Source organism: Rutilus rutilus, assembly GCF_951802725.1.
Source record: "Rutilus rutilus genome assembly, chromosome: 9".
Lineage (NCBI taxonomy): Eukaryota > Metazoa > Chordata > Actinopteri > Cypriniformes > Leuciscidae > Rutilus > Rutilus rutilus.
Genome location: NC_140223.1, coordinates 1,130,264 through 1,155,928, shown reverse-complemented (window position 1 = coordinate 1,155,928; position 25,665 = coordinate 1,130,264). Strand labels below are relative to the sequence as shown.

The 25,665-nt window shown below is 44.0% G+C and overlaps 2 protein-coding genes across 2 annotated transcripts in view; both read left to right on the top strand.

Moving 5' to 3' along the window:
• Nucleotides 1-25,665, top strand: part of LOC311297683 (NACHT, LRR and PYD domains-containing protein 3-like) — a 432,890-nt gene that overhangs the window by 14,170 nt on the left and 393,055 nt on the right. The gene's annotated exons all lie outside the window — the stretch shown is intronic.
• Nucleotides 1-25,665, top strand: part of LOC311297684 (protein NLRC3-like) — a 191,504-nt gene that overhangs the window by 7,748 nt on the left and 158,091 nt on the right. The window contains exons 3-4 of the mRNA XM_084420086.1: nucleotides 10,127-10,198; nucleotides 23,331-23,504. Coding sequence (XP_084276212.1) covers nucleotides 10,127-10,198; nucleotides 23,331-23,504 — 246 coding nt within the window. The remainder of the gene's footprint in view (nucleotides 1-10,126; nucleotides 10,199-23,330; nucleotides 23,505-25,665) is intronic.

Below are 25,665 nucleotides of genomic sequence, written 5' to 3'. Positions count from 1 at the left end.
GTTCAGTAGAGCGCCCTCAGGCTGCTGGTATGAATTGAAAACACAGCACATCAGTATACAGCGCTCATAATGATTACATCGACGCATTTGGCTATAAATTCAATAAAATATTATTCCTTTCAATAGAAATCTGATGTAAACTGAGAATATATCAATATTTCTCCAAATCTGCACACTTTTGAGCTAAAAGCCGTGAGGGACGTTGTTTTGTGAATTGCTTTCATGACGACAGCACGGGAGTTTTTTATGAATGGGAGCGTCTGACGCTCATAATTCATATTAAAGGTATCGACTCATTTTTGCATTTCATAACTCCTGACACAAATTAAGACATAACTGTCAATATAAATTTCTCAGAATACAATAGTGGTCAAATACTGAAACGTGAGTCTTATATCTTTTTAATGATCTAAGTTATAGTTTGTCAAGGTAATAACATTAAATCTTATAGTAACTGAACTATATATAAAAAAAAAAAAACGCTTCAGTGCGCCGACGCCGTTACCTCTGGAACCTTGCATAGGGCCCTTTTCTGAAAAGGGCACTTATCTACTAGCAAATAGATTTTGATATTTTTAGGTCAAACCGTTCTTGTCTGTCAGTCATATAATGCAGGTCTATGGTCACGGTCTCAAAGAGCAGCCATCCACAGAGTCCAAATTAAAACAATTCCCCATCGTCCAAATTAAACAATTCCCCATCGTAAGTACACATTGATGGCCTAAGACACGAAACGAGCGGTTTGTGTGAGAAAACGAACAGTATTTATATCGTTTTTACCTCTTGTAACACAGCGACGTCCAAGTGATCTGAGGGCGCCCGCGCTTCCTGCTGTGTGACGTGTGCGCAGACTGGTGCATAGAGACATATAGATTTCGCCTTGGCTACGGCAGTTCATGAACGAATGCCGTAGCCAAGGCGAAATCTAGTGTATATATCTATGCACCAGTGTCGACAACAGAGTGTCGTTCTTCTGTTGGTGCTGACGTTACATGCTTCTTGCACTGCTGTTTTGATGCGTGAGATCATCGACGTGATTATGACACTGCACCTGCGCGAATCCACAAACTAATTGAAGTTCAGAGACTACTTGGGTGGAACTTGGACAGGGCCAGGGCACACAGGCCACTGTGGCCGTACGATGATTTTTTTTTCACGGGGCATGAAGGCCAAAGTGTAGGGCAACGGCGGCCATGGCCGCGTGGCCGCGGTATAATTCCCACCCTGGCTGTATCATACAAATAAATAGTTAAAAAATCATACATTGTGATTTCTGGATTTTTTTTTTTTAGATTATGTCTCTCACAGTGGACATGCACCTACGATGACAATTTCAGACCCCTCCATGATTTCTAAGTGGGAGAACTTGCAAAATAGCAGGGTGTTCAAATACTTATTTTCCTCACTGTATATATATATATATATATATATATATATATACAGTATATATTAGGCAAAACCAGGTATCCACAGACGAACGGGTTTGGGGTTTGCTCAAGGCACTACTGTAACACTCTTGCATCGACATGGTAAACAAGTACCAACTTCAGGTTTGGCTTTTGGTTTATGTAGGCCAAACCCCGCCCCTTTTTGGGCCACACCATTTTCAGGTAAATATTACTTGAGTTTCAATGACAGTGTAACGCAGGAGTTTCCTACATCACCTCCGTCACATCCACGTAGGGAACCGTCTCCTGAGTATTAACAACTACAATTCCCATCATGCAGCCTATCTGGATTAAACACACACCTGTTAACCACTGATTGCCCTCACACCTGCATCCCATTTGCTCTTGTATATAACCAGCTCTCTACCCTCATTCAGTGCGAAGTATTGTATTGCCCTGGCGTTCTTACTGAGCATTATCTACGTGTTTTCTCTTGCTGGTTTAGATCTCGGACAGTTTGTGGATATCTCGATCACTCTCTGGCTACCTTGACCTTGGACTGTCTCCTCGGCTTTCGATTATACTCTGGCTCCCTCGATCCTGGACTGTTTACCGTGTTTTGACGAATCTCTGCCTGGCCTGGACTTCTACGCATGTGAATCTGAGTACTCTTTGCCTGTCCCCTTCTACTATTGTCTGCTTAAATCAAATAAAAGCTGCAAATGGATCTTACCGACTCTGAGCAATCCTTACAGAACACTTCGCCTGACCCAGGTCCAGCAGCCGTCTCACAGCTGACCACTGTAGTAACTGCGCAGGCTGCCGCGCTAGTACAGCACAAGCGTCAGTTGGAGCACCTTACAACGCTCACCGATGAGCTCGTGCACGCCATACGAGGTCTGCAAGTATCAGCGAGCAGTGCCACCACCGATCAGCCCTCAGGGGCTTCCCCAATAAACTGCGAGCGCCACTGTCAATCCTCGTCTCGCTCTTCCAGAGAAGTTTGACGGTGCGTCGGCGAGATGTAAGGGTTTCCTACTCCAATGCCGCCACTACTTTGATCAACAGCCAACACTACATCCCACAGACTCCGGGAACGTCTCCTCAGTCACACACAGGGGAGAAGAACCACCGCTGATTATGCCCTCACGTTTCGTACCCTTGCTGCACAGACCAATTGGGTTGAGGACACTCTAAAGACTCTGTTCAGGAAGGGCCTTACCAATGAACTACAATCTGAGCTGGCATGTCGCGACGAGGGGAGGTCGCTGAACGAATACATCAACCTGGCCATCGAAATCGACAACCTGATTCGCTCTCGACGCACTCCTCGAGCCTCCTACCGTGCACGTTCTGACGACACGCTCGGTTCAGAGCCCATGCAGCTGGGATTCACTAGCCTCACTCCCGAGGAACGTGAGCGACGCATGCAGCAGCACCTTTGTCTCTACTGCGGTCAGTCTGGTCATCGTAGACTCACCTGCCCGGTTCGTCCACCTTCTCAGGTTCAACCGGTGAGTGCCTCGGGTATTTCAAACCATCAGTGGCCCGGTTTCATTCTACCTGTTCGTCTCTCCCTTCATGGCAGGGAGATTGACACTACAGCATTGCTAGATTCAGGAGCTGCAGGAAATTTTATGTCTCATGAATTCATTGTTCAGCACAAACTCCGAACTAATCCTTGTGACTTTCCCCTAACAGTGGAGGCGCTAGACGGTCGGCCCTTAGGAGAGGGGAGGATTCACCATCTCACAGAAGAGGTAATTCTACACATCGGAACACTTCACTCCGAGTCTATTAGGTTTTATGTTATCCAGGGCTCCAAGCACCACATAGTCCTGGGTCTTACATGGCTGCGCACACACAATCCTCAAATCTCCTGGCGTGAGAACCAGATTGTCCAATGGGATCTCTCATGTTCCAGAACATGCCTGACCAAGGTCAACCGCACTCTTAACCAGACCCTCCAGGTTTCCACGCTCGGGTTCAGTGATCCTAATCTGCCTGCCGAATACTCCGATCTGGCCGACGCCTTCAGCAAACACAGGGCTGCACAGCTTCCGGAGCACCGTTCAAGTGATTGTGCCATCGAGCTGTTACCCGGTGCCACACCGCCTAAGGGCAGAGTCTTTCCCCTGTCACAGCCTGAGTCCGAAGCCATGAGGAAGTACATCGAGGAGGAATTAGCCAAGGGGTTCATTCGACCTTCGACCTCACCCGCCTCTGCCGGATTCTTCTTCGTTAAAAAGAAGGATGGCACTCTGCGTCCATGCATCGACTACCGTGGGTTGAATGAAGTTACAGTCAAGTTCAGGTATCCACTGCCGCTGGTACCAGCCGCCCTCGAACAGCTTCGTCAGGCCAAGTATTATACCAAGTTGGATCTCCGTAATGCCTACAACCTGGTTCGAATACGAAAAGGAGACAAGTGGAAGACGGCCTTCTCCACCACAAGTGGCCACTATGAGTATCTCGTCATGCCGTTCGGTTTGTCCAACAGTCCTTCGGTCTTCCAATCGTTTATGAACGACGTCTTTCGGGATATGCTGGAGAAGTGGGTGATCATCTACATAGACGACATTTTGATCTATTCCTCAACCATGGAGGAACACGTAAAGCACGTCAGATCCGTTCTCCAACGACTTCTCCACTACCAGCTCTTTGCCAAACCCGAGAAATGTGAATTCCATCGCACAAGCACGTCTTTCCTGGGATACGTCATCAGTTCAGAGGGTGTGGCAATGGACGAGAAGAGGGTTCAGGCAGTCCTGAATTGGCCAGTTCCTCAAACTGTCAAGCAATTGCAGCGGTTCCTGGGATTTGCAAACTTCTATCGTCGATTTATCAGGAATTACAGTACAGTTGCCTCTCCGCTGACTGCCATGACGAAACGCCACAACCATCGCCTGAGCTGGTCACCCGAGTCCTCCAAAGCCTTTGATGATCTCAGAGCTCGCTTCACTTCTGCTCCCATCCTGCGGCACCCTGACCCCACGCGCCAGTTCATCGTCGAAGTGGATGCTTCCAACACTGGAGTAGGAGCAGTTCTGTCCCAGCGCCAGGGCATGCCTGAGAAAATGTATCCTTGTGCCTTTTTCTCCCGTAAGCTCACCTCCGCGGAGCGCAACTATGATGTGGGCAACCGTGAGTTATTGGCCATGAAATTGGCTTTAGAGGAGTGGCGGCACTGGCTAGAAGGAGCGCAGGAACCATTCATCATCCTCACAGACCATAGAAACCTCGAGTTCCTCCGTTCGGCCAAACGCTTGAATCCTCGTCAGGCTCGGTGGGCCCTATTCTTTACCAGGTTTCAGTTCACCATCACATATCGACCGGGTTCCAAGAACACTAAGGCCGACGCTCTCTCTCGTCAGACCGAGGAGACAACCCAAACAACGAGTACCGAGAATATCCTTCCCGAGAGTCTACTAATTGCCCCAGTGCAATGGGACATCACCACCGAAATCGAACTATTGAATCAGCAGGAACCTTCACCTACAAATTGCCCCCCGGATCGCCTGTTTGTGCCTGCTTCCCTACGCACTCGCCTCATAGACCAGGTTCACATGGCGCCCAGTTCCGGTCATCCTGGTATCACCGCCACCGTTCACCTGCTCCGCAACCGGTTCTGGTGGTCCACTTTACTCCCAGACACCACTAACCATATCCAAAGCTGTACCAGTTGCAACACTTCCAAGACACCTCGTCAACTACCAGCCGGCATCCTAACTCCATTGCCCATTCCCCAACGACCATGGTCCCATATCCCCATAGATTTCATCACCGACCTCCCGGAATCCCAGGGTAACACCACCATACTGACCATAGTCGATCGCTTCTCCAAGGCATGCAGACTGGTGGCACTACCCAAACTGCCCACAGCACTCGCCACGGCCGAGATCCTGTGCAACCAGGTATTCCGATTCTACGGTCTGCCTGATGACATCGTGTCAGACCGAGGGCCGCAATTCACCTCTAGAGTTTGGGGAGCCTTTTTCAAACACCTCAATGTAAACGTCAGCCTGTCCTCCGGATATCATCCCCAATCCAACGGGCAGACAGAACGTCTGAACCAGGACATCATTCGGTTCCTACGCACATACTGCCAGCGACAACAAACAGAGTGGAGTCGATATCTGTTCTGGGCAGAGTATGCGCAGAACTCCCTGGTGAAACCCGCCACTGGCTTAACTCCGTTTCGGTGCATTCTGGGCTTCCAACCACCGCTTTTTCCTTGGTCCGGGGAACCCACTGAACTCCCCTCCATTACCGAATGGCTCCAAAGGAGTGAAGAGGTCTGGGATCAGGCGCATACCCACCTGTTACATGCGGTTCGGCGTCAGGAACGCCATGCCAACCGGCATCGTCGACCAGCCCCCCAGTACCGTCCAGGCCAATGGGTATGGTTGTCCACAAAGGATCTCAAGCTTCGGCTCCCCTGCCGCAAGCTCAGCCCCAGATATGTCGGTCCATTCCAGATCCTGAAACAAGTTACTCCAGTTTCGTTTCGCCTGAAACTTCCCGCTAACTATCGCATCGCCTCCACATTCCATGTTTCCCTGCTGAAACCTGCTGTCCATCCCGAGAGAGGGACAAGAGATGAACCCACAACACAAAACCCTCCTCCAGTCCTGGTAGACGGCGAAGAAGCGTATCGGGTAAAGGAACTGCTTGATTCCAGGCGCAGAGGTAGCGTCCTACAGTACCTAGTCGACTGGGAGGGGTTCGGTCCAGAGGAGCAGTGCTGGATCAAGGCTAAGGACATCTTGGACCCCACACTTACCGAGGAATTCCACCAAGCACACCCCAGCAAACCTGCTCCCCGACCTCGTGGAAGACCCCGTCGCCGATTACCTTCTCACGCCAGGAGTCGCTCGCAGGGAGGGGGCTCTGTAACGCAGGAGTTTCCTACATCACCTCCGTCACATCCACGTAGGGAACCGTCTCCTGAGTATTAACAACTACAATTCCCATCATGCAGCCTATCTGGATTAAACACACACCTGTTAACCACTGATTGCCCTCACACCTGTATCCCATTTGCTCTTGTATATAACCAGCTCTCTACCCTCATTCAGTGCGAAGTATTGTATTGCCCTGGCGTTCTTACTGAGCATTATCTACGTGTTTTCTCTTGCTGGTTTAGATCTCGGACAGTTTGTGGATATCTCGATCACTCTCTGGCTACCTTGACCTTGGACTGTCTCCTCGGCTTTCGATTATACTCTGGCTCCCTCGATCCTGGACTGTTTACCGTGTTTTGACGAATCTCTTCTTAACGAATCTTGCTTTGGCTCTCAACGAAGGCGGTCGCATTTTCCTACCCTCCTCTCCCTTATCTTCCCTGCTTTGCTCCTCTCGTCTCGTCTACTGTCTTGTACTTTGAGAGACTCTCTCCGCACTGCTCTCCAAACTAAGAAATTATGGATTTGATCAACTGGTCTCTCAACGCAATTGACACCATCTTCTCGACGAGAAGCTTGGGTTCGGGGGAACCTGACTGCCCTGCCGGAACGTTCGCAGCTGGCTACACGATGGACGCATGGGAGAGGTGGCGGGTCGTGTGTCTGGCGGCTCTTTCCGTGGAGGACGTTGAAGATATCTACCTATTCGGAACCATGATAACAGGTTTTCTGCTGTTTGGATTAGGCATTGCCCTGGTTTATCGAGGAATTAAGAAGACGGTGACAGCTGTCCAAAGCCCCACAAGGCTGCCCGTTATGATTGAAGCAGTGGGCAGAGCTGTTGGCACTCAGACTGTGACTATGAACCACAATATGGATAACATCATGGAGAAGCTCACAGCTTTGCAAAGGCAAATGGATCGTTTCGGAGACCCAAACGGACCAGGAGCTGTGTAAATTGGAATGCGGCTACTCGTTCCAAGACCAAACAACCACAATCTTATCTGCTTTTGGCCCCCCTCTATCAGCACTGGCCTTGGCCGAGGCCGCTGCTGGAACAACAACTCCCTCTGGAGAGAGCACTGCAAAGAGACGCTCTTGCGTTCCTTCCCCGACTCCACACTGACACCTGCTGATTGTTGACTCTGTCTGGGACCTGATCAAGGTTGTCTCCATGGCAACCGCTGTGTTTCGCTATGACATCCTGCGGACTGAGGCACCTAGATTGGGATGCCAGGCGTAGCGACTCTTCAGGCCCACACATACAGAAACTCTTACATAGATACAGATATGCAATCACCCTCCCCCACCCCCCATCCCACGCCTTCGACGCTTTTTACCACCAGTTTGTCAGGCGGGTCTGTGACCAGCGCCGAAATGGCTGCAGGACCGGATGGCTGCTTGCCTGTGCTGGGTTACCTCCAACCCCCTCTCCCCTCCCCCCTCCCCTGTTGCAAGTCTTGTGTGTTCATGTTGTGTACTGATTATGTGCAAATTGCTGAGGTGTTTTACTGTCCCCAAACTGTACTCCCTATTGGAGCATAGTCTGGGGGTTGCCTTTTTTTCTCCTCAACTCTCCTCATGTTATGCTGTATTCTTACTAACTTCAGGTCGGTCCTAAATTGCATTTCGTTGCCTTGTACCTGTACTTGTGTAATGACAATAAAGTTGAATCTAATCTAATCTAATCTAATCTCTGCCTGGCCTGGACTTCTACGCTTGTGAATCTGAGTACTCTTTGCCTGTCCCCTTCTACTATTGTCTGCTTAAATCAAATAAAAGCTGCAAATGGATCTTACCGACTCTGAGCAATCCTTACAGACAGGTTTCAACAAATACAAATCCTTCATCTATTTGATAATCAATAATAATCCATTCCCAATTTATTTATCCCAATAAAAAATGGGGCTTTAACATTTCAAAGCCGCGATGTACAGAAAATCACACAAAGATATAGAAGAAAATGTATAAAAACATTTTGGATCAATAAAACTAAGAAATAACATAAATAACTCCAAAAAGGCCACACTGCAGACAGGATTTGCATTTCACATGCAAATCAAATTAAATTGGCTAAATTATCTGTGCGAGCAGGCTCTAAGTACAGCACAACATCGATTCACCGAAAAAATAAACAATTAATTTACAAAATTAAATTAGAACAGAATATACCTTTCTAATAAATAAAAATACAAAACAAAATAAATCAGAATCAAGTCACAAGATGAGGAGCAAATGTGTGCAAAATGCCTAAAGTGCAGAGGGACATATATTCAAAACACAAGCCACAAATAGTTAGATTAGATAACCCTGACAGATCAATAAAGAAAATAAAAATAAAGAAAATTATTAAAATAACGATAGTAGTCAGAATTTTCAACTTTGTCTTTTGAACAGCAGAAACAACAATAAATGCTAAACTGGAGTGGCAGTCTTTTTAGCTAAAAATGTTCACATCATCCAAAAATCAAATTAGAACCGGCTGAAAAGTTTTGAAATCACTTGTACCCTACCTGATCGAGAGAACAAATCCAGTCTTTCACTCTGTCTGTGTCCGTTGGAGTCTTTTGTGCGTGCGGATAAAATACATTCTAAAACACTTAACGTGAAAAACGTTTAACGACTTAATCTCCTAAAATAGTTAAATTAAAATATCAAATTGTGTAATAAAAAATTGTGCTTTACTATAGGAGGAACGCATTCTGGGTTCATCTGCTTATCTGCACATAGTATGGTTTCTTAATAAAGTATGTACTGTGTACATGCATTAAGCCACGTTAAAGTGCCTTTTAAGCATTTTAAAAGCTGTTTTCACGTTATAGCATTTTAGAATGTCCTGTGGAAAACCAACTTGTTAACTTTGGCCGGCAGAAGTGCGATCATGGTTTTCCTGATGCTAAATCCAGCCTTGGAGAATATCCTTTCTGATGGTGTACATTCACACTTTAGATTTTCTTATCCCCGACATTGTTAAAGATTTAAATCCTTGCCGCCAGACGCTCCTCTGTCAGTCACGGATTGAAAGCGAAACTTAAATCTGTCACGGGGTGTTCGGATTTGTTCACGCATGTGAAAAAATATGTATTAAAAGCTTCTTTCTTTGCACATTTTTATATACAGCATTATCATAATAGGCTGAATATTAACGTATTGACAGAAAACCAGTAGTTCTATGTGAAATCAGACATTGAGCGCCCTCATATAGCCAAAGTGGCATGATTCTCGTTTCATAACACCTCTGCGAAGATTCGACCGTGAGATCGGTAGTCGAATCAGGCTCCTCCAATCGAAGCATTGAATCTTCGACTATTCGGGGTCACCCCTAGTGTGTACCCGCTCCTATGATAGCGGCAATGTGAGGGATGAACAAGACGTGGATGAATGAGGTGTGTGTTCGTGTGTGTGTGTGCGCCAGTGCTGCTTCCCCAGCGATCTTTGACTTTATCACAATTAGTTTACTTCTCATTTCAAAGACAACTTGTTTAACACAAAATATTTATTGATTCGTGAAAATATACGCGTTTGAGAGGACAAAAAAAATCTGATATGTCAAAATAGTGTTGTAGTGTAAATGTAGATTTATAGAACTTGACAAGCGACATTGACAAGATAAAGAAAAAACTAATCTGTGTTGGCTGAATACGAGGCTTCTACAGTTATAGATACTAAAACAACTTTCACATGTCCTTTATAAAGCAGTGTTTAATTAAAAAAATATATTTGAGGGTTTTTAGGAAGGTATAATGTATTATTTACTTATGTTATGAATTATTATTATTATTATTATTATTATTATTAGCATTAGTAAATTAACTTTTTTTTTTGTTTAAATAGTGACACACAAAACACCGGAGATGAAGTTCTTCAGAAGCTGCTGCCTGTGTTTACAGCAACTAGATCAGCTCTGTAAGTAACACTGAGAACAAGCATCACTGTTAAAACATTATAACATTTCTTACTTAAACATTATAAATTAATGGTTCAACAAAAAATATGAGTCACACTTCAGCTTTTAAACCCTCCACCTATCTGACCTGATTTGTGATCTACTTAACCGTTTTTATGATATTTGTAAGAGAAATTTATCTTCAAATATATGCATTTTAATGTATGTATATAAACATTTATATTTGGACTTTTTATATTAATTTTTATTTAATTTAAATGTTAATACATTTATATTTAGGGAAAAAAACAGATGTATTCAATGTATTCTAGGGCTGCATGATTTGAGGAAAATGTCATATTGCGATTTTTGAGGTCAATATTGCGATTTGCGATATAATAAACAAATGGTTTCATGAGTCAGCTTGCTTGGTTCTCAAGGAAAATGCACACACAGATTAGTGATAATGCTGAAATGTGTTTTTCTCAACTCAAACTAGCAACAACAACTAAATGCACAGTGTTTTCAAATTAAAATAATATTTTTTACAAAATTAAATAATGACATCTTTGCATTACTGCAAACTTTTTCTTGTCTCAGTACAATAGTATAAAATAAATAGAAGAATAAATAAGAACATTTGTATGCTCATAAAAAAAAATATATTTTGAACATTCTGTCCAGACAAACAGGGACATTTAAAGGGGAACTTGGCAACTATTTCAACTTAATAAAACTGTTTAGAAATCATTTGGATGGTAAAATAACCTGTTCTGGTGAGAATGGTGACTTTCCCCGCTCCCCCCAGCGTTCCCAGGCGCTAAACCAACCTCGCAACATGGGAACTAACATCCCGGTAAGTTGGAAATAGGAAGTCTTGTGAGAAGCGAGAACGAGCGAGATACACAAACTGCTTTACGGCAATTCGGCATAAACATAAATTCGACACATGCCCCCCTCAATACCGGTTAGCCACGCCGGCTAGCTATAAGAACAAGCGACGATGGATCATTGTCTGCACGATGATAAGCTAAACTTGGCAATCACAGTTCCATTGGAGGTAGGTTAGGCTATAACTAAGATAAGAATAAGCGGTAATGTTTGCTAGCTTCATCCGCCCACCCCCTGTTACGGCTTATGGTTGATAACACAATACAAAATGTACATGTCAATGTTCTATGATAGTATGTATGATGTCTTACCCACCTCGGTAGACATAGCTCCACACGATAAAGCTGGCCGGCTCCGATAATAACAGATGCACATGAGCAGCGGTAGAAAGGGGGAGGAGGGGCCGCAAGTGAGTTTCTTTACGACAGTGTTGTGAAATATACGGCCCACAGCTGTAGGGGGAGCTCATTGATAAAACATGCGACAACAAAAGTGAAAATCAGCGAAGAAATGGCTAGAGTTGCCAAGTTCCCCTTTAAGCAGGATGTGTATTGTAATTGTCAAAACATTTGGTAACTAAACAGAATTTTGGGTAACCCTTTCTTTTACAGTCCCCTAATTACTAGGTATTTACCTGGTAAATATATGGTAAGTTATAGTTGGTTATTGGTAATTACCACAGGTAACAAGTATGTAAATGCAGAGAAACTACAAACTAATTATTAGGTATTTACCTGGTAAATATATGGTAAGTTATAGTTGGTTATTGGTAATTACCACAGGTAACAAGTATGTAAATGCAGAGAAACTACAAACTAACTACTAAGTATTTACCTGGTAAGCATATGGTAAATTATAGTATTTTAGTGTGTAATTACTTAAGGTGATTAGTATGCAATTACAGAGAAACTACCAGGGAAAAAAACACCACTGTTAAATATCAACTCAACAAAGTACTGTGTACTTGTTACCTGTTTAGGTTGGTAATAACTCCGATTTAATTGTGTACTTCCTCAGAATGTAGGCAGACTATTTTTAGAAACACCTGCAGTATTACCCATCAATTCAAGTTAAGTTTGTAGTTATCCTAGGGTTATGTTGGTAACAGTCCATGTTTATTTATTACTATCTTGAAATTAAGACGTAGTTTCCAATAAATTACCTTGTCTTACATAGTTGTTGTTCATTGCTACACCCATTTATAGAGGGTTTGTCAAATAATTTACCTTACACTTAACTGGTAACTACCCCGCAGGAACAGTTTTCCCTAATGTCATGGCACATCTTAAATACTGGGTATGTTCTTGCAAATGTTTTTACAATTTACTCAGTAAGTAAAGTGCAACTGTACTGTAAAATGAAGCCTTGTTTATTTCCATGGTATTACTGGAATTGTACCATATAATTTGATCATTCCCTTTTCCATATAGTCACAATTTTTTACCTCATATGTCCTGCAACGTTACCAAGGAAAACATGGCAATTTACTCAGTAAGTAAAGTGAAACTGTACTGTAAAATGAAGCCTTGTTTATTTCCATGGTATTACCGGAATTGTACCATATCATTCCCTTTTCCATAGTCACATTTTTATTTATTTGTTTTCCTAGTATGTCCTGCAACGTTACCAAGGAAAACATGACAATTTACTTGGTAAGTAAAGTGTAACTGTACTGTAAAATGAAGCTTTGTTTATTTCCATGGTATTACCGGAATTGTACCATATAACCTGATCATTCCCCTTTTCCATATAGTCACAATTTTTTTTACCTCATATGTCCTGCAACGTTACCAAGGAAAACATGACAATTTACTCAGTAAGTAAAGTGAAACTGTACTGTAAAATGAAGCCTTGTTTATTTCCATGGTATTACCGGAATTGTACCATATCATTCCCTTTTCCATAGTCAAATTATTATTATTATTTTTTTTTTCTAGTATGTCCTGCAACGTTACCAAGGAAAACATGACAATTTACTCAGTAAGTAAAGTGTAACTGTACTGTAAAATGAAGCCTTGTTTATTTCCATGGTATTACCGGAATTGTACCATATCATTCCCTTTTCCATAGTCAATTTTTTTTTTTTTTTTTTTTTTTCTAGTATGTCCTGCAACGTTACCAAGGAAAACATGACAATTTACTCAGTAAGTAAAGTGCAGCTGTACTGTAAAATGAAGCCTTGTTTATTTCCATGGTATTACCGGAATTGTACCATATCATTCCCTTTTCCATAGTCAAATTTTTTTTTTTTTTTTTCTAGTATGTCCTGCAACGTTACCAAGGAAAACATGACAATTTACTCAGTAAGTAAAGTGCAACTGTACTGTAAAATGAAGCCTTGTTTATTTCCATGGTATTACCGGAATTGTACCATATCATTCCCTTTTCCATAGTCACATTTTTATTTATTTGTTTTCCTCGTATGTCCTGCAACGTTACCAAGGAAAACAAGACAATTTACTTGGTAAGTAAAGTGTAACTGTACTGTAAAATGAAGCCTTGTTTATTTCCATGGTATTACCAGAATTGTACCATATAACCTGATCATTCCCCTTTTCCATATAGTCACAATTTTTTACCTCGTATGTCCTGCAACGTTACCAAGGAAAACATGACAATTTACTCAGTAAGTAAAGTGAAACTGTACTGTAAAAGGAAGCCTTTTTATTTCCATGGAATTACTGGGATCTTACCCTATAATCTGTTATAACTACGTAACTGTAGCTATTACAGATTATAGGGTAAGATCCCAGTAATTCCATGAAAAAAAAAAAGGTTTCCTTTTACAGTAACGTTCCAGTTTCACTTTACTTACTGAGAATGTTCAACGTGATCTCATGAGAATACGTGTGTATTTTTACGTAAAGTGTAATTCTACCATACGTACATTTACTTACGCTTTATACACACAGAAACGTATAGTATTTACAGCACTAAAACATAAAATGTTTGCATAACAGCACAAAAACATAAATTATTTACGTATGAACAACTCTATACCGACGTACATATTTGTACGCATTCTTATTTATGCATATTAAAATCGTGGCATTAATGTTTTGACTCTATTGCATTCAAATGTCTTATCAATTACGTTTTCAGTCGCATTTATGCAGTTTACTCAAGAAATAGACTAATAACATTTCGCTCTGTTCGTGCCTTCTGCTGCAAACTCGTTTCGGAGGATTAGGATGCAGTTAAACAAGAATACACTTTAAAACCTTAAAAGTACCTTATTTAATCTTTTAACCATTTTAATATTTAGTTTATTTACAGGGAGACACAAAATGCGTTTTCTCCAATAGAACAATAATACACCAAAACTCAACCTAAATTCACAAAAGACATCATTTTATTATAGCCTACTTGATATAATCCAAATCTTTAGAATCCATACGTTTGCAAGAAAGAGATCCAAATTCAGCCCTTTATCCACAACAGCGCAGTCTGTAACTGTCAAATCCCGCCGCGGGCGCGGACCCGCGCTCGTGATGATGAATTCAAATTAAAAAATTGCGCCCTCAAGAAGCGTTACGACATGTTTTACGGCAGTGATATCAAACGCTCATTGGCTCTCGCCAGTTGGTCTATGTTCGTCACAGATTGAGACATGCCGTATTTCAGTCGGTAAACTATATTTGAAATGGAGAAGCGCGCGCGCCTTCACACAGAGCGAAGCCGGATTAACATTTTCATGGATTAATAACTTAAATCCTGCTCTGTACCTCATTCAAAACTATTATATACTGAAAGAGAGGACTGTGACTGCAACACATCGTCATGTGAACGACTTTTGGTACCGGTTTTGACATTTTCACAATAAATAAATTATTGTGATTACACGTATGTTGTTTTTCTTCATAACTGTAGCCTATGTAGTTTTCTATCTTTGAAAATTACGTGTTAATACTACGTATTAACAATGAGACCAGGCTGGAATGTTTTAGTTAAGTTGCAGAACACATGGTAAAAGTTTGTGATTTCAAAAATGTTTAAGCAGTAGCAAAGGATGTGGTAAGAGTCTGGTAATACCATGGAAATAAACAAGGCTTCCTTTTACAGTACAGTTTCACTTTACTTACTGAGTAAATTGTCATGTTTTCCTTGGTAACGTTGCAGGACATATGAGGTAAAAAATTGTGACTATATGGAAAAGGGAATGATCAAGTTATATGGTACAATTCCGGTAATACCATGGAAATAAACAAGGCTTCATTTTACAGTACAGTTACACTTTACTTACCAAGTAAATTGTCATGTTTTCCTTGGTAACGTTGCAGGACATACTAGGAAAACAAATAAATAAAAATGTGACTATGGAAAAGGGAATATGGTACAATTCCGGTAATACCATGGAAATAAAAAGGCTTCCTTTTACAGTACAGTTTCACTTTACTTACTGAGTAAATTGTCATGTTTTCCTTGGTAACGTTGCAGGACACATGAGGTAAAAAATTGTGACTATATGGAAAAGGGAATGATCAAGTTATATGGTACAATTCCGATAATACCATGGAAATAAACAAGGCTTCATTTTACAGTACAGTTTCACTTTACTTACCAAGTAAATTGTCATGTTTTCCTTGGTAACGTTGCAGGACAAATGAGGTAAAAAATTGTGACTATATGGAAAAGGGAATGATCAAGTTATATGGTACAATTCCGATAATACCATGGAAATAAACAAGGCTTCATTTTACAGTACAGTTTCACTTTACTTACTGAGTAAATTGTCATGTTTTCCTTGGTAACGTTGCAGGACAAATGAGGTAAAAAATTGTGACTATATGGAAAAGGGAATGATCAAGTTATATGGTACAATTCCGGTAATACCATGGAAATAAAAAAGGCTTCATTTTACAGTACAGTTACACTTTACTTACTGAGTAAATTGTAAAAACATCTGCAAGAACATACCCAGTATTTAAGATGTGCCATGACATTGGGGAAAACTGTTCCTGCGGGGTAGTTACCAGGTAAGTGTAAGGTAAATTATTTGACAAACCCTCTATAAATGGGTGTAGCAATGAACAACAACTATGTAAGACAAGGTAATTTATTGGAAACTACGTCTTAATTTCAAGATAGTAATAAATAAACATGGACTGTTACCAACATAACCCTAGGATAACTACAAACCTAACTTGAATTGATGGGTAATACTGGAGGTGTTTCTAAAAATAGTCTGCCTACATTCTGAGAAAGTACACAATTAAATCGGAGTTATTACCAACCTAAACAGGTAACAAGTACACAGTACTTTGTTGAGTTGATATTTAACAATGGTGTTTTTTTCCCTGGTAGTTTCTCTGTAATTGCATACTAATCACCTTAAGTAATTACACACTAAAATACTGTAATTTACCATATGCTTACCAGGTAAATACTTAGTAGTTAGTTTGTAGTTTCTCTGCATTTACATACTTGTTACCTGTGGTAATTACCAATAACCAACTAAAACGTACCATATATTTACCAGGTAAATACCTAGTAATTAGTTTGTAGTTTCTCTGCATTTACATACTTGTTACCTGTGGTAATTACCAATAACCGACTATAACTTACCATATATTTACCAGGTAAATACCTAGTAATTAGGGGACTGTAAAAGAAAGGGTTACCGAATTTTGTTAAGTTTAGTGACAACACGTTACAATGTGTACATGGTACAATGACTGGAAGGCTACTGTTTGTATTATAGCTTGACACAAATTTCACGATTTCAATTAAAATCTTGTGATTTGATTCAATATTGATTAATTTGGATAAATATTAGGTACAGTAGATGCATGTAAATTTTTCTCAAGAAAAAATAAATATCTCACCTAATGCTGTAAACATACAGAGAGCTGGTCAGTCAGCTTGTATTATTATTAAAGGTTAAAAATAACAACTCAAGTTAAATATAATGTGGTTTTTACTAGGCTATAATAACAATGTTACAATATTTTTGTGATGCAGAGTCAGAGACGTTCGGATCCATTTGCAGTATTTATTAAGGATAGTCACAACAGGCAATGGTCAGAGAACAGCGTAAACAATAGCGAAGGTAATCCAAGAGCATAAACAATACCAGGCAGAGGTCGGGGCAGGCGGCAGTAATCAGAGTAGACGGTAAACAGGCAGAAGATCAAGGCAGGCAGCAGGCAAGGAATCGGGAGTCGAAGAACAGTCACAAATCAGTACACGGGGAATCAATAACAGAGAGTAAATGCTTGGAAATGTCAGCCGGGGCAAAACAAGACTTCGCAATGTGTGAGAGTCAGAATGCAGTTTATATGGAGAGGAGAATTGGGAACACCTGTGTGGGTGATTAGTCCTAGGTACGGGGTTTATGGGAAATTAAGTTCAATACTCTGGTGAAGGTGTTCTTTGATGAATGGAGAGAGCCACAGAGGCGCGATCTATGACAGAGCCCCCCTCCTGCGAGCGGCTCCTGAAGCGAGGGCCAGTGCAACGCCGAGGTCTTCCACGGGGTCTGGGGGCAGGTCTCGTAGGGTGGTTCTGATGAAACTCAATGGTAAGCGCGGGATCCAGTATGTCCTGTGATCTCACCCAGGATCTTTCCTCTGGACCATATACCCCTCCCAGTCAATCAGGTATTGTAACTCCCTGCCTCGGCGTCTGGAGTCGAGAATCTCCTTTACTCGGTAAGCCTCCTCGCCCTCGATGATGATTGGAGGGGAGCTCTCCTCCGCAGCCTCGTCCTGGTCCCTCTCTCCACTCGGAACACCGGCAGGTTTGAGCAGTGAAACATGAAAAGTGGGAGATATGCGATAAGTGGGAGGTAAGGCTAGACGGTATGACACTGGTGTTATTTGTCTAATAATCTTAAAGGGACCCACGTACCTAGGACTTAGTTTCTTGCTGGGAAGTCGAAGACGGAGGTCTCGGGATGACAGCCACACCCACTGTCCTGGAACGTATTCAGGTCCCCCTCTCCGGTGACGATCCGCCTGTTCTCGGACTCTGCGGACCGCTCTTTGCAGGTGCACGTGAGCATTATTCCAGGTCTCCTCACTTCTTTGAAGCCAAGTGTTAACAGCTGGAAGATCGGTGGGCTCCCCGGACCAGGGAAACAGAGGAGGTTGATACCCAAGCACACATTGGAAGGGAGTGAGGCCAGTAGATGGTTTGCGCAGCGAATTCTGGGCGTACTCGGCCCACATGAGAAAACGGCTCCAGTCCTGCTGGTTCTGATGGCAATAAGTGCGTAGAAAGCGTGTGAGTTCTTGATTCAGCCTCTCTGCCTGCCCGTTGGACTGTGGATGATAGCCAGACGTCAAACTGACGTTGATGTTAAGCTGACCACATAATGCCTGCCACACACGAGAGGTGAATTGAGGACCCCGATCGGAGACTATATCCTCAGGTAATCCGTACTTGTTGCACCAAAGCCTCTGCTGTCTGTAATGCTGTGGGTAGTTTGGTCAGGGGAATGAATCTGCAAGCCTTCGAGAAGCGATCCACCACGGTCAGAATGGTTGTGTTGGTCTGGGAGGGAGGTAGATCGGTTACAAAGTCAATAGCAATGTGAGACCAAGGACGTTGTGGTACAGGTAGTGGCTGGAGTAAACCGGCCGGTCTCTGATGGGATGATTTGACAATGTTGCAAGTTCTGCACTGATGCACAAAGGTGATCACATCGGCTTGAAGCGTAGGCCACCAGAAACGATTCGTAGTTAAATGGGTAGTGGCTGTGATCCCGGGATGTCCAGCACTGGGGTTATTGTGAATCCACTGTAACACTCGTGTGCGGAGACAGGTAGGCACGTAGGTAAGATCTGGAGGGCATTCAGGCGGTGCTTGTTCCTCCCCTTGTGCTGAAGAGATCTCAGTCATTATGTCCCACTGGACAGGGGCGAGAATCAGCGTTGCGGGAAGTATGGGATCAGATGTGGGAGGACTGGAGGAGCTATCAAACTGACGTGACAGTGCATCGGCCTTGACGTTCTTAGAGCCTGGGCGATAAGTTACCTTGAAGTTGAATCTGGTGAAGAAGAGGGACCACCTTGCCTGTCTGGGGTTCAGTCTCTTGGCAGCCTGGATGTATTCCAAATTACGGTGGTCAGTAAGCACCGTAAAAGGCAGATGAGCTCTCTCCAACCAATGCCGCCATTCCTTGAATGCTGTCTTCATCGCCAAGAGTTCTCTGTCACCCACGTCGTAGTTTCGCTCTGCTGGGGTAAGTTTGCGGGAATAGTAGGCACATGGGAATAACTTTGCTGGATTACCTTGTCGTTGTGACAGTATAGCCCCGACTCCTGTATTGGATGCATCCACCTCCACAATAAACTCCCGCTCGGGATCTGGATGGTGTAAAATGGGAGCTGTGGTGAACCTCTCCTTGAGTCGTTGAAATGCTGTGATACACTCAGATGACCATTTTAACTGCCGACCTCCGCCCTGAAGTAGAGAGGTGAGAGGTGCTGCCGTGATGCTGAAGTTTCTGATGAATCGACGATAGAAGTTGGCGAAACCCAGGAAACGTTGTAACTCCTTCACAGTGGTAGGATGAGGCCAATCTACAACTGCCCGTACCTTGCCGTTATCCATGGTCACCCCCTCAGCACTGATGATGTAACCCAAGAAAGCGACCTGCGTTTGATGAAACTCACATTTCTGTATTTTGGCATACAACTGGTTCTCAATGAGACGTTGCAGAACTGCTCTGACATCTTTCACGTGCTTCTCGAAAGTCTCTGAATAAATGAGGATATCATCAATGTAGACAATAACGCTCTGATTGAGCATGTCTCGGAAGACCTCGTTGACAAAGGATTGGAATACAGAAGGACTGTTGGCGAGCCCGAACGGCATAACGTGATATTCATAGTGCCCGGTTGTGGTTGAGAAAGCTGTTTTCCACTCATCTCCCTCTCTGATTCGAATGAGATTGTAGGCGTTTCGTAAATCCAACTTAGTGAAGTACCTCGCGGTACGGAGCTGTTCGAGGGCTGCTGGAACTAAAGGTAGTGGATAGCGAAACTTAACTGTGATCTCGTTGAGACTGCGGTAATCGATACAAGGACGCAGCCCTCCATCCTTTTTCTTCACGAAGAAGAATCCAGCTGAAGCAGGGGAAGTGGATGGCTTTATGAATCCCCTAGAGAGCTGTTCCTCAATGTAAGCTTTCATGGCTTCGGATTCCGGTTGGGAGAGAGGAAAAACTCTTCCTCGTGTGGGCATGGTTCCTGGAATGAGATCAATGGCACAGTCCCCGGACCGATGAGGAGGGAGTTGATTGGCGCGGTTCTCACTGAAAGCCAGAGAGAGATCGTGATATTGAACCGGAATATTCTGAAGATCGGAATTCTCAGAGGGGATGGTGATGGGAGTAAACTTGGTTAGTGTGTGCAAACAGTTCTCTTGACAGGCTGTGGACCACTGGGTTATCTGCCTCTCGGACCATGAAATCGTGGGATTGTGCTTCTCCAACCAAGGTAAACCGAGAATGATGGGATGTCGTGGAGAGTCAATGGAGAACAGTTGAATGAGTTCAGAATGAAGAGTGCTGGTAGATAAGGTGATTTCTTGAGAGATGTAATGAATCTTGCCGGTACCCAAAGGGTGTCCGTCTAATGCTGCCACTGCCATCCGAGATTCACATGGAAGAAGAGAAAGGCAATGAGTCTTAGCAAAAGTCAGGTCAATGAAATTTCCAGCGGCTCCAGAGTCTATTAAAGCGGTGGTATTAACTATTTCTTTGTCAAAACGCAGAGTAACCGCTAGTTCAAAGGGCTTAGAAGAGCAGAGATGAGAACTCACCGCAGCAGAATCTCGGGGAATTGGGCGGTTAGGACAGGTCGCCCTCATGTGGCCGGATTGTCCACAGTACAAGCAGAGATGATTGCGCATTCTTCTCTCTCTCTCCGCTGGCGTAAGACGAGTATAGTTCAGAACCTGCATGGGTTCAGAATCCTGGTTGGTGGATAGCTGTTCGGGAAATCGAGGCATTTGTGGCACTCGCCGAGCTCGCATCAGATTGTCAAGACGAATAGCCAGATCCATGAGCTGACTAAGTGATTTTCCCTCATCCCGACATGCCAGTTCCCCCTGCAGGTTAGAATTGAGACCCTTGCGATACAGTAACTTCAGCGGGTCATCCTTCCATCCAGTTTGTGCGGCTAGGGTGAGGAACGAGAGGGTGTAATCGGCGGCCGATGATCCGCCCTGAAGTAGGGACAGTAGGAGTTCACCCGGATCTTTTCCTCCAGCGGGATGCTCGAATACCTCTCTAAACTGTTGAAGGAAACTGTCATACGAAGGGAATGACAGTTGACCACCCTGCCAAAGCGCCGTCGCCCACTCAAGAGCCCTTCCGGTCAGCAAAGAACAGATGAACGACACTCGACTGTCATCAGTCTGATAAAACTGTGGTTGCTGATTGATGAATAACGAGCATTGCAACAGAAATCCCTTACATAGCGCAGGAGAGCCATCAAACTTATCAGGAAGGGACAATCGAGGATTACTGGATGGGGTACTCACAGACTGGTGTGATTGAGCAGGAGCGACCGCTGCCGGGGCTGATGCGGCGGCTTGTGTGGTGAGTGTTTGCATGGATCTGACCAGCTGTTCTGTAAGTGCAGTTAGCTTGACAAGTTGTTGCTGATGGGCAGCCAGCATGGATGCTTGAAATGTTACCTCTGTGGTCAGACGATACATAGCTGCTGGATCCTGTGTTGGCGAAGTCTTCTGTGATGCAGAGTCAGAGACGTTCGGATCCATTTGCAGTATTTATTAAGGATAGTCACAACAGGCAATGGTCAGAGAACAGCGTAAACAATAGCGAAGGTAATCCAAGAGCATAAACAATACCAGGCAGAGGTCGGGGCAGGCGGCAGTAATCAGAGTAGACGGTAAACAGGCAGAAGATCAAGGCAGGCAGCAGGCAAGGAATCGGGAGTCGAAGAACAGTCACAAATCAGTACACGGGGAATCAATAACAGAGAGTAAATGCTTGGAAATGTCAGCCGGGGCAAAACAAGACTTCGCAATGTGTGAGAGTCAGAATGCAGTTTATATGGAGAGGAGAATTGGGAACACCTGTGTGGGTGATTAGTCCTAGGTACGGGGTTTATGGGAAATTAAGTTCAATACTCTGGTGAAGGTGTTCTTTGATGAATGGAGAGAGCCACAGAGGCGCGATCTATGACAATTTTAATGATATAAGTGATAATATAATGATTAAATATAGTGCACGTATTTAGCAAAATACTCCTCTCTATATATCATTTGTCTATCCAACTAACATGCTATCAAATGGCTTTCCTGAGGTTACGTTATGTGACATATTATTCTCCAGCTGTTTTATTGATTTCTTTCCGCAGTTGAAAAACAATCGATATTCGAAATCGATATTATGAATGAGGCATAAGCATTTCTATTGTTCATTCGTGTTTATTTACTATTAACTAGTAAAGAGAGATGTTCGGTTCACGACCACGATCTGTCACTTCACATTTACAAGCACCTAAACGCTATTGTTTGAATTTAGTAATAACATTTACAGAATCTGAGAGCTGATGATTAGTTTCCTATCATAAGTATCCTGCTCTGTGTAGTCGGTGTCAGTGTCCTCTTTGCTTCGGGACTCTTCTCTGCGTGACAACGTGTGTGTGGCGTGAGAGCGTGTGAAAAGTGTCGATTGCACGAGTCTCACGCTGAATAAGTGAGAGTTGACAGCCCTGCTCTCTCTGCTCAGTGTCGGCTATCTTATAGACAAAATATCGCCATATAACAGAGGTAGAATTGTTTCTGGCCACCAGTTCAGTGTCCGTGTGCTCGGCATCATCTTCACCGGTTCTCCACGCTGCACACCGGAGAGAGTCACAACGTGATCATACGCGCCACACGCGCCACACGCGCCACTGCCTAAACTGAAACTGACTGGTCTTCTTTTTTAACGGTGTAGAAAATGTGCAAACAGCTCTCAGAGAGAATGCGTTGTCATGTCCACACATGCATTTATTTATTTAATAAAATCGCAGCATTTTGCGTCATATAATCGCATAGGCTTGACATCGCGATTGCGATATGATTAATCATGCAGCACTAATGTATTCCATTTTATCAGTTTTACATAATTTTTCTCCCTCACATAGAGACATAATCTCTTAGAATAACATTTAAACTTACTGATATATTGAATTAATTGTTTAAAAAAGAGATATTGCACAAATTATAAACACAATTAAGAAAAACAAAGATTTCTGTTTTGATCTGAGAGAGTGAAGAGTGTGTCATTGTTCTCTACAGGTTGAGGGATTGTGGTGTCACAGATGAAGGTTGTGCTGCTCTGGCTTCAGCTCTGAGATCAAACCCCTCACACCTGAGACAACTGAATCTATCTGTGAATAAACTAGGAGACTCAGGAGTGAAGCTGCTCTCTGCTGTACTGGAGAATCCTCACTGTAAACTGGAGATAGTGTGGTAAGATCATACGTGACTCTCACATGAAACTGTCACTGTGATTTCATAAAGTATAATCAAAATGGAATAAAAATAACATTATTACATGAAACTATTATTACATTCATTACAAGCAAAGCTATTGAAATAACATGATCAGGTTCATCAAATTATTTTCACGTCTGTTCATATGATGTAAGATAATTAATATTTTTTCTATTTCTCCTGCTGCTGTGAGTTCATGTGTTTGATCTGTAAATGATTGAACACATGAGCTGTTCCTCATTAAGGTGATACTGCAGTACTGATAGTCACACTGAAAAACGTCTCGGTTACATATGGTAACCCTCGTTCCCTGAGGGAGGGAACGGAGACGTACGTCGTGGTGAACGACGAATAGGAATCTCGCTAGAGAGGCCAATCTACTTCGAGTGAAACTAAAACAAGCCAATACACATTGGCGTGCAATCATTTGCATCAGCTGCGCAGCCTCGCAGCGCGGGTATTTAACGAGCGGCTGATGCGATTGCACTTCAGTTTTTTGCTGAGGAGCCAAGCCTGAAAAGCTGGATGCCCCTGCGGGTAGCAGCAGATGTGGCGACGGGACGTACGTCTCCGTTCCCTCCCTCAGGGAACGAGGGTTACCATATGTAACCGAGACGTTCCCTATCGTCCGGTCACTACGACGTACGTCGTGGTGAACGACGAATAGGAATCCCTACCGAAGCGCCACAGCTGCTGCACCCCTTCCAGCGCCCTGTGTAAGCCTCTACACCTTCTTGCCTGGAAGGACGATAGGAGAGGGCTTACACCGAGAGTATCCGTCACTGTTGTTCCATGATACCCATACAGTGAGATTATTGGATAACACTGGGAAAGCGTGGCCGATCTGAGGGAGGGGAACGCTGCGGGAGCCACATTCTTAAGAAGAGTTATGTGGGAATAGACATATGGACTAACCCGAGGGTTGTACTGCATATGAATAATGGGTGACTTAGCCCAAGGGAAAGACACAGGCTTCCGTTTAGGAGCAGCCGTGGAGAATATACACATATGGGATCCCCGTAGGGTCACACATATGGGACCCAGCCTAGACCCGGATCTCAAGGATTCAGCGGATAAAGGCCTGGCACTGGACGCTCCGCCATGTCCGTGCCGAGGGTGTTGGAGGACTCAACAGGTTCGACTCTGGAGCAATAAGGATGCACAGTAGGGTGCAGCAAGCCGACAGAGCCGGTACTCTCAGTGCTTCTACCCGTTTAGGGTGAGAACACGGGAGGACACGGGCTCTACACGTAGGCTATAGTATCTAGCGAACGTGTTAGGTGTCGCCCAGCCCGCAGCTCTACAGATATCTGTTAGCGAGGAGCCACGTGCCAGCGCCCAAGAGGATGCAACGCCTCTCGTGGAGTGTGCATGCAACCTGAGCGGGCAGGGCACGCCTTGAGCTTCGTAAGCCAAGGCGATGGCATCCACTATCCAGTGGGCCATCCTCTGCTTGGAGACAGCCTTTCCCTTCTGCTGGCCTCCGTAACAGACAAAGAGCTGGTCTGAGGTCCTGACGCTTTGAGTTCTGTCCACGTACATACGCAGAGCGCGAACGGGACAGAGCAAAGCCAGGGCTGGGTCTGCCTCCTCCAGGGGCAGCGCTTGCAGGTTCACTACCTGATCTCTAAAGGGAGTGGTAGGAACCTTGGGCACATAGCCAGGCCAGGGTCTCAATACAACATGGTTGTCACCCGGTCCGAACTCTAGGCACGATTCGTCGACCGAAAATGCTTGCAGGTCCCCTACCCTCTTGATCGAGGCCAGTGCAATCAGCAGCAAAGTCTTCAAGGAGAGAAGCTTTAAGTCCGCTGACTGCAAAGGCTCAAAGGGAGCATCCTGAAGTGCTCGGAGCACCAGGGAAAGGTCCCAAGAGGGTATGGAGGGGGGACGAGGGGGATTTAATCGTCTCGCCCCCCTAAGGAACCTGACGACCAGGTCGTGCTTCCCAACTGTTTTGCCATCTATGTGGTCATGATCTGCTGAAATAGCAGCAGCATGTACTTTAAGGGTGGAGGGAGACAGCCTTCGCTCCAACCCTTGCTGCAAGAAGGAAAGCACTGACCCTATCGAACATCTTCGGGGGTCCTCTCTGCGGGAGGAACACCACTCGACGAACAGGTTCCACTTCAAGGCG